At 32.2% G+C, this 10,571-nt stretch overlaps 1 protein-coding gene across 1 annotated transcript; it reads right to left on the minus strand.

Annotated features, from left to right (window-relative positions):
* Positions 1–8,984: 8,984 nt before the first annotated feature.
* LOC121215510 (uncharacterized) lies at positions 8,985–9,862 on the minus strand. The gene has a single exon (XM_041090214.1). The coding sequence runs from the start codon at positions 9,664–9,666 to the stop codon at positions 9,007–9,009; it is 660 nt and encodes a 219-aa protein (XP_040946148.1). The 5' UTR covers positions 9,667–9,862; the 3' UTR covers positions 8,985–9,006.
* Positions 9,863–10,571: the final 709 nt, after the last annotated feature.

Genomic DNA, 10,571 nt, shown 5'->3' on the forward strand with positions numbered 1-10,571 from the left:
TTTCTTAATATATGCTATTTGATAATTACTTGGTAATTGTATTTGAATGGGGATAGATTAATTTTAATGTTATAAATAGATAGATTTTTAAATAATGAGTCATAAAATTATCAGTCATTTTTATTAATTAAGGCCTAAGGTTCATCATAATATGTGACATTGCATTGGTTCTTAGTCATTATTAAACAAGTTGTTTTATATGTTTATTTGATGGTTTCAATTTATATATATATATATATATATATAAGTTTTCTAAGTTCTAGACATCATAAGTTTTAGGACTTTGATATTGTTTAAAATTCTCTTAATCAACAATGATTAAAGTTATTACATATATTAATAAAATCAAGATTCTTTCACACCAAACAATCAAATATTATTTCACATCAAACATGTTTGTTTAAATTTATTTTAATGACAAATTTTGAGGAATGTCTAAATTAATTTTTGGGTTGATTCTAATATATAATTTCAAGTATAGTTGTTGTCATTTTTAATTATTGAATTATTTTGGTTGGAAACATTTTTATAAACTTAAAAATGAGAATTACTATATTAATTTGGCCATTGACATTTCTATGGACATTGTTTATATTAATTGATTGTTGTTTGATAAGAAACATAAAAAAAAAAAATAAAAGTTGTGGTTTGATTTTGTAAATGCCTTGTATTTTTCCTATTATATAGCCCTAACAAACTTGTTACTTTTGTAGAGATGTTAAAGGTAATTCATACGTTTTATATTATTCCATTTGTTAATTATTTAGAGAAATAATATGAACAATTATAAATGGAAATATTTTAGTGAACATGAAATGTATTATTTTGAAGTAAATTTTATGCATGTCTACAATGGTTTATGAAATTTTTGCTAGCGCTAGCATTATATTAGGTTTGATATTTTAGATGTCAATTTTATCCATACATTTGATTTACAATAAACTCCATGTATGACTTGACTTTTTCTTTCTAGTTAATTAAATATGCAAAACTCTTGTGAAAAGGGTTTTTAAAGTATTCTGAATTAATCTCATGCCTTATTATGACTAAACAAATAATGGGTTATTCGTTCCAGTGGTTCTACTCCACTCCCCGAAATGAATGTAGCAATACATAACAATTATAAAATTGGAACCTATTGTCATTATTGACAAATAGATGAAAAAGAAGATGAATGATTCGAAATGTTACTACATGTTCATTCTTAAAATATAATTATCAATGATTTATACTAATTAATCATTCTTTGAGGCGGATGATATTTATATAATCTTACTAGTAAAGAATATAATATAAATTTACATTATTGTCTGAATTATTTTTTGCATATTCTTTTAAGTAAATGTCTACAATAAACATAATAAATTTTATAACCACTTTTGATCATTAAAGTCAATTTGGACATTTAAAGTTTTTGGCATATTCCCCGAAGTAAATATTGCAATTAATTGTTTGAAAATTATATTTTTTTATTGAGTTAATAACATTATGGACTTCACATTGAGGTGGACATTTCCAAAAGTAAATGTTAATATTACTTATATGTGGATACAAAGTAAAATGAATGACAAAAAAATTATCAATTGTCAAAATTTATATTGGCATTATTAGTACAATTGAAAAGCATGTTAAAGTAAACCAGAAATTTACTGATACAAATATATTTACTATTTGGCGTAACCAATTAGACCATTCTAGATCATATATGATGCGAAAATTAATTGAGAATTCTTATAGACATTCATTAAAGAATAAGAAGTTTCTTTAATTTAAAGAATTCTCACGTGTTGCTTGTTCTCAATAATTATTGATTATTACAAGCTCACTAGCTAAAGTTGAGATTTAGTGTCTTGCATTTCTGAAATGCATATGGGTCCATTCATCCATATGGCAGATGATTTTGATATTATATGATTTTAGTAGATGCATCTACTAAATAATCATGTGTTATCAACTTACAACCTGTTATTTACGAGATTGCTTATTTGAATGATTAATTTTAGATTATGCAATTAAAACAATTCATCTTACTAATGCTGGTGAGTTTATGTCCCAAAATTTCAATAATTATTGTATGTCAATTGGGATAAAAGTTGAACATCTCGTAGCTCATGTTCACACATAAAATAATTTAGCTGAATCGTTTATCAAACGTCTCCAACTAATAGCTAAATCATTACTTATGAGAACAAAACTTCCTATTTCAACATGAGATTGTGTTGATTTTCATGTTGTACGTATCAAGCCAATAAATTATAAATACTCCCCATTACAATTAGATTTTGGTCAAGAGCTAAATATTTCTCATCTTATAATTTTTTGGATGTGCGATATATGATGCAATTGATGCACCATAACGCACAAAGATGAGTCCTCAAAGGAGGTTGAGAATATATGTTGGTTAAGAATCTCCTTCTATAAGTAAGTATATTGAACCATTAACTGGAGATTTATTTACTGCAAAATTTGTTGATTGTCTTTTTGATGAAACAACAATCCCAACATTAGGGAGAGAGAATAAAAGCTAGATGAATAAAGTACTTGAAATGAATTATCATTGTCTAAGTTCCTTGAACAAAGCAATATGAACTAGAAGTTTAATAGATAATTCATTTTACAAATCAATTGTCAGATTCATTTACTGACCTAAAGAGAATTACAAAATCTCACATACCAACTGAAAATGATCCAATACGAATTGATGTCCCAATAGGGCAAACTGTTAGTACAAAAGAAATAAGCAGTGAAAGACCAGTAGCTCATGTTTACACATAAAATAGTTTAGCTGAATCATTTATTAAATGCCTTCAACTAATAGCTAAACCATTACTTATGAGATTGTCATATAGTGGAAGCGGGGGTTCCTAAAGAGACCTATGACATAACTAATTATAAAACACAAGAAAAGATTCAAGTACCTGAAAGTGAAAATGAAATGATGAAAATAAAGAGATCTCGATAAGTTATGTCAATATGAGAAAAATATGGAATCGAAAAAATATAGTTTTCGACAATAATTTTGCTTATAATGTTCCATTGAAAAAACAAAAGAAAATAAGGATCCTGAGGCTAAATCTTTTGAGGAATGTAAAAATAGAAAAGATTGGCTAAAATGGAAAGACATAATTTAAGCAGAATTGAATTTTCTAAACGTCAAAAACCTAAAGATGTAAATCCGGTAGGATATAAATGGATATTTATGTGAAAACAAAATGAGAAAAATGAAGTCGTAAGAAATAAAACACGATTTGTAGCACAATGATTTTCTTAAAGGCCCGACATTAATTAGTAAGAGACATACTCTCATTTGGTGGATGTAATCACATTTAGATATCTTATTAGTCTGATAGATTGGTGTCGTTACAACCTATTTGTATGACTCATTTAATAGTGAAATTTATATAAAAATCCCTGAAGGATTTAAAATCCTTGAATGATATAGAGTTCTCTAGAAAAATTGTTCAATAAAAAATGGTCCAATTTTTCCATATGTTTTTATAAAAAGGTTTGAATCAAATTTTGTGGTAATTTCTGTTTATGTTGATGATCTAAATATTATTGGAACTCCTGAAGAGTTTCAAAATGTAGTAAATTGTTTAAAGAAAGAATTTGAGATGAAATATCTTGGATTTTTTTTCTTGGCCTGTAGATTGAGCATTTAAACGATGAAATTCATGTCCAGCAGTCAACTTTTACGAAAAAGATCTTAAAGAAAATTTACATGGATAATGCACATCCATTGAGTATCCCAATGGTTGTACGATCATTGGATGTGAATAAAGATTAATTTAGTCCTTGCAAGAATGATGAAAAGTTTCTTGGTCTTGAAGTACCATATCTAAGTGTCATAGGGACATTGATGTATCTTGCAAACAACATAAGACCTAATATAAATTTCATTGTAAACTTGTTAGCAAGATTTAGTTATTCTCCAACACATAAACTTTGGAATGGAATTAAACATGTATACGGATATCTTAGAAGGACCATTGATATGGGATTATTTTATTCAAATGATTCAAAATCCTTATTAGTTGGCTATGTTGATGTTGGATATTTATCGAATCCACATAAAGTTTGATCTCAAACGAGATATTTATTTACATGTGAAGGTACTTCCATATCACCATGTTCAATAAAGTAGACATTAAATGCCACCTCTTCAAATCATACAGAAATAATTGCAATACATGAGGCAAGCCGAAAATGTGTTTAGCTAAGGTTATTGATCCAATATATCTAGAAGATAAGTAATTTTCCTTTACAGGAAAAGATGCCAACTGTCATATACGAAGATAATACAACATGTATAGCTCAATTGAAGGGTAGTTACATTAAAGGCATTGCCAACATCAACGTTTGAAAGACTAGTATACAAGATTGAATGCATCAACTTAAAGATGTAATGTGATGTTTCCATTAGGAGGAGTCTAAAACACATTGTACTGTTTTCCTTTAACCAAGGATTTGTCCCACTGAGTTTTCCTGCTAAAATTTTTAATTAGACAACTTGTAATAGGAGATTGTGCACTCTTTTTTCTTCATTAGGTTTTTATTTTATAGGGTTTTTTCTAATAAGGTTTTAATGAGACACACTTCCATTGATGGTCATCCAAGGGGGAGTGTTGTAAATACATTGATAAATGGATGTCCATAACCCCCTAAATTTATCCTATTTTAACCTTTAAAAAATGAATGTCCATAATTCCTAAACTCATTATCTTGTATCCCCTAAATCATTTATAGGGTACCTTAAAGTTGGTCCTTAATGCTTTGTAACTTATGGTTTTTGAATCCCTATAAATAGAGGACATGTACAAGCTTATTGGATGCCAATGTGAAAGTTGAATCATCTTTTCATCTTCTGTTCTTCTCTTTTGTTCATTCTATATTTCTTTTAAGTTTTATAACAAATTTATAAAAATTCCCCTTTTCTAGGCTAAAGTAAACAAGACCCTCACTAAAGCTCGCCCTTATATCTAATTGAGTTTTTAGTGATGAAAAAAAATTTACTTGCTCCTTTTTGTTAACGGAAACTCTCGCTTTAATCGTTAATGGTTGACGAGGTTATTGATAAAACCACTAGAATTTGACACATGGCATGACATGTGGATGTATGCTAATATGACATGTCATGCTAGAAAATTTTAAAAAATAAATTAAAGTGGACATTTATGATGAACTTGGACAATCATTTGTTCATTTTCATTACAATTACAAAAAAATATATTTAAAATATAAAAATATTAAAAAAATTCAAATAGTAAATAATTATAAAAAATAATAAAAATAGCACATCGGAGAGGAACTGAACAACCACACATTCAAAATGATGAGAAGTGAAGAATATGAGCGAGTCATCAGATATTTCGACAAAGATGGAGATGGGAAAATTTCAGCTTCTGAGTTAAGCTATAGATTAGGCCAAATGGGTGGGAAGTTGTTGTTTAATGAAGCCGAAGTTGCAGTAGAAGCATTGGATTCCAACGGTGATGGTTTATTGGACTTGGAAGACGTTATTAAGTTACTGGAAGAAGATGATTAATAAACATGCCAAGAGAAAATATTTGCTAATGTAAGATTCAAATGAAGAAAATGGAATAAAAAAAATAATAAAAATGCAGTTGCAGCAATACAAGAAAGAGTTTAAAGCTTTAACAGAGAAGAAACTGCAGAGAATAGTTTTTATTTGTATATATGTATTTAAGTTATTCAGTATTCAGCCCTTTAAATAGCTGAGTTACAACGTAGGTTGTTTCCAAAAATATCAATTCTGAGAATCAGAATACTAACAATTCCCTTCAAAATAGGGATATGCTCTAACTGTGAAACAAATTTATTGAATTTCAAATAAACAAGAAATCAAACTAACGTTCCTTAAGCAAATAACTAACACTCCTCCTTGGTTAAGGAACTGCAAACTCCAATTCTCTGCCTTAGATACTCGAACATGTTGGCTGGAAGTGACTTTGTAAATAAGTCTGCTAGTTGTTCTTCAGACTTGCAGTAAACCAAAGTAACTTCACCATTCTGTTGTACTTCCCTCAAGAAGTAAAGTTTGATGTTGAAATGCTTGGTCTTCCCATGGAACACTGGATTGTTTGAGATTGCAATAGCTGCTTGATTGTCAACAAAAATCTCAGTATCGTTTTTCTGCTCCATATGCAAGTCACACATTATCTTTTTCAGCCATAACACTTGATTAGCTGCTGCAGTTGCTGCAATGAACTCTGCTTCTGCAGTGGATTGAGCTACAATCTCTTGTTTTTTTGAAGACCATGAGAAAATTCCAGAACCTAGGCTGAAACAATATCCTGACGTACTTTTCATATCATCAAAAGATCCAGCCCAGTCACTATCCGAGAACCCATACAACTTGAAGTTTTGGCATATCTCAAACTTGACACCGTAATCAACAGTACCTTTGATATACCTCAATATTCTTTTTGCTGCTCTCAAATGCATTTCACTAGCACAATGCATAAAACGAGATAAAATACTTACAACAAACATGATGTCGGGCCTTGTTGCAGTGAGATACATTAGACATCCAATCAAGCTTCTATAGTATCCTTCATCAACTTTATCGGCTCCATCTTCTTTCATCAGCTTCTCCTTTTGATTCATTGGTGTGCTCATGGCTTTACATTCATCCATCTGAAATTTCTTCAAAATTTCTTTTGCATATTTTTCCTGACATATCAGCACCTTGTTCTTACATTGCTTGATCTCCATTCCAAGGAAAAAAGTCATAAGACCAAGATCTGTCATTTCAAACACTTGCATCATTTCTTGTTTAAATTTCTCAACCAGCCTTGTATTATTTCCTGTTACCAAAAGATCATCAACATATAGTGACACAATGAGAGTATCTACTTCTTTATGTTTCACATAAAAAGTGGATTCTGAGAAGCTTTTAACAAAGCCAAGACTTAACAAATGAGCATCGATCTTGCTGTACCAAGCTCTTGGAGCTTGTTTTAGGCCATAGAGAGCCTTTTTGAGCAGGTAAACTTTTTCTTCTTCGCCTTGCTTCACAAATCCCTCAGGTTGCTCCACGTATATTTCTTCTTGTAATTCGCCATTCAAAAACGCTGATTTGACATCTAATTAGAACACTTTCCAGCCTTTTTGTGCCGATATTGCAAGCAACAATCTAATCGTATCTAATCTTGCAACAGGAGCAAACGTATCAGAATAATCAACACCATAAATTTGAGCATACCCTTTAACGACGAGCCTTGCTTTGTATTTGTTGACGGAGCTGTCGGCATTAAGCTTTGTTCGGAACACCCATTTGACTCCAATAACTTTTCTCCCTTCAGGCTTTTCTACCAGCTCCCATGTCTCATTTTTGTTAATCATTATCATCTCTTCCTCCATTGCTTTCCTCCCTTTTGGATCTTTTAATGCATCATCATGGCTGGCTGGTTCGCAAACTGCCACATTGCATCTTTGATAGATATCTGAAAGTAGCCTTGTACCTCTAACTGGAGGATCATCTTCTAACTCATTCATCCATTCGTCGGTTGTTTCGAAAGCACCTTTCGGTTCTTGAGACATCTCTTTTTTCTGTGAAATCATCCAATCCCACTGCGCGTCCTCGTTGAAATGTACATCTCGGCTAATTGTCAATTTTTCGGTTTGAGGATGATAAACCTTGTAAGCTTTTGAAACTGAACTATATCCCACGAAGATGCCAGGAATTGCCTTCTTATCAAGTTTGTCACGTTTAACCTTTGGAACATGAACAAAACATATGCAGCCAAATACTTTAAGAAAGCTAAGTGAAGGTTTATAACCGTACCAAGCTTCGAATGGAGTCTTGTCTTCCAAAGCTTTGGTTGGAAGTCGGTTCTGTTAAAAAACTGCCGTGTTGGCTGCCTCTGCCCAAAATGTCTTTGGCAACTCCTTTTCATGCAACATACATCTAGTCATCTCTATTACGGACCTGTTCCTTCTCTCGCTGACCCCATTTTGTTCCGGAGTGTATGAAGCAGTAAGCTGATGTTTAATGCCAGCTTCTTCGCAAAATAAATTGAATTCTGCCGAAGTATACTCCTTCCCGTTATCGGATCTCAACACCTGAATTTTGCAGCCACTTTGATTTTCTACCATTTTCTTAAATTTCCAAAACACACCAGCCACTTCTGATTTGAATTTCAAGAAAAAAATTCAGCACATTCTTGTAAAATCATCAATGAAAATAATACAATAAATGCTACCTTGTAAAGATGGTGTTCTTTGTGGTCCGACAACATCAGTATGAATTAGTTGCAACTTTTGAGAACCTCTCCGAGTTGATTTCGGAAACGGCAGCCTATTTTGTTTACCGAATTGACAGGCGACACAATTTGGAAGATGATCATCAAGTTCTGGCATTCCTTTTATCATGTCTTTCTTCTTCATTTTCAGCATTCTTTGAAGATGACAGTGACCAAGCCTTTTGTGCCAAATTTTCGTAGTGCAAACTTTGTTGACGTAGGCTATTTGCTCCTCCTCCGTTGGATCAAATGAGAAACTTTTACCCCTCATTTTAACCCGTAAAATCTCTTTTCCAGCAACATTATAAATGCAGCAATAGGAATTTTCAAAGGATACTTTAAATCCTTTTTCTATAAGCTGGCCAACACTCAACAAATTTTTATCAATTTCAGGAACATAAAGTACATCTGAGATTGTTTTTGTACCTGAACTTGTTGTAAATGCCACGGTTCCCGACCCTTTTGCGGAAATATAGCCACCATTTCCAATTCTGACCTTCATGACTCTCGGCTTCAAATCCTTGAAGAGAGTTTTGTCCGGAGTCATATGGTTTGTACAACCACTGTCAATCAACCAGCTTTCTGAAGAACTTTTAGTTGAAAAACATGCTGCGACAAATATCTGATCTTCCTCGTCTTGATCAGCCACATGGACTTCTTCAAGCTTCAACTTATTGCTTCTGCAAACCACGGCTTCATGTCCAAGTTGATTGCATTTGGTACATTTAGCATCTGGTCTCCACTAACATCTAAACGGTGGATGGCCTTTCTTTTCGCAGTACTGACAAGGCGGATAGTCTTTCTTTGATTTTCTACCCTTACCTCGAGTGTGAGTGTTCGAAGAATTTGCTGCAGATGTTACTTGTGTTTTTCTCTCAGTATTCTTCTTGTGCTTTCCTCCTTCCTGGTGCCTAGCTAGCAAAGCTCCTTCTACTATTTGTTCTTGCCTCATGAGTCTTCGCTGTTCTTGAGCTTGCAAAGAATTCATCAATTCTGCCAAACTGAGTTTAGACATATCTTTTGTATTTTCCAAGGTGGTTATTGAAGCTTCATATCTTTCAAGCACTGTTACAAGAATTTTTTCAACAATTCTAGAATCTGGAAATTTAGTGCCAAGTAACCTTACCTTGTTGGCAATTTCATACAATCTGTCTTGGTACTCTTTGATTGTTTCTGACTCTTTCATCCTTTGCAATTCAAACTCCCGTATTAAATTTAGCACCTGCATTCCTCGTATCCGGTCATTTCCTTCATATTCTTCTTTGAGATAGTTCCACACTTCTTTTGCTGATCGGAGAGTGAGAACTTTTGTGAAAACGTTTGTTGAAATAGCAGCAAACAGAGTTGATTTTGCCTTAGCTTTTCGGGTCTTCTTTTCCTTGTGAGTTTTGATTTGGACCATGGTAGGATTGTTTGGCAGCGGAGGTATTTCGTAATCCTCTTCCACGGCCTCCTAAAGATCCAAAGCCTCAAGGTAAGTCTCCATCTTTACTGCCCACAGATGATAATTCTGACCATCAAAAACAGGAGGAGCAATTTGAGAAAAGCTGGTTTCGGTCTCCATTTCACACACAGATCCCTTAAGAAAATAGCTCGGATACCAATTGTAAGATTCAAATGAAGAAAATGGAATAAAAAAATAATAAAAATACAGTTGCAGCAATACAAGAAATAGTTTAAAGCTTTAACAGAGAAGAAACTGCAGAGAATAGTTTTTATTTGTATATATGTATTTAAGTTATTCAGTATTCAGCCCTTTAAATAGCTGAGTTACAACGTAGGTTGTTTCCAAAAATATCAATTCTGAGAACCAGAATACTAACAATTCCCTTCAAAATAGGGATATTCTCTAACTGTGAAACAAATTTATTGAATTTCAAATAAACAAGAAATCAAACTAACGTTCCTTAAGCAAAAAACTAACAACTAAAGCATTGTATTGCTGAAAAACCTATTTTTTACAATTATGGTGAATGTAAATATATAATATTATAAATTTTTCCTTTGTAACAGAATAGAGAATAGAGACAAAGACTTGTGACGTGGTGTATCACACAACTAATAGGCTTGCAACGTGGCTGTGATATACAACTAATATTTGCTATATTTTTTGTCTTTTTTCTTTGTTAAGCAGAGTGGTAGCATCATCGTAAGAGATTACACACAGTTTCTCTCATGATTCTTGAAATGCCTTGGTCAGGAGAGGTTTAGTGAAGACATCAGAAGCTTGATGTTTTGCTAGAACATATCCAACATGAATTCGATTGTTGAGAACCTTTTTGCGAAAAAAGTGAAGATCCAAATCAA

The sequence above is a fragment of the Gossypium hirsutum genome, chromosome D03, assembly GCF_007990345.1.
Source record: "Gossypium hirsutum isolate 1008001.06 chromosome D03, Gossypium_hirsutum_v2.1, whole genome shotgun sequence".
In the NCBI taxonomy this organism is placed as follows: domain Eukaryota; kingdom Viridiplantae; phylum Streptophyta; class Magnoliopsida; order Malvales; family Malvaceae; genus Gossypium; species Gossypium hirsutum.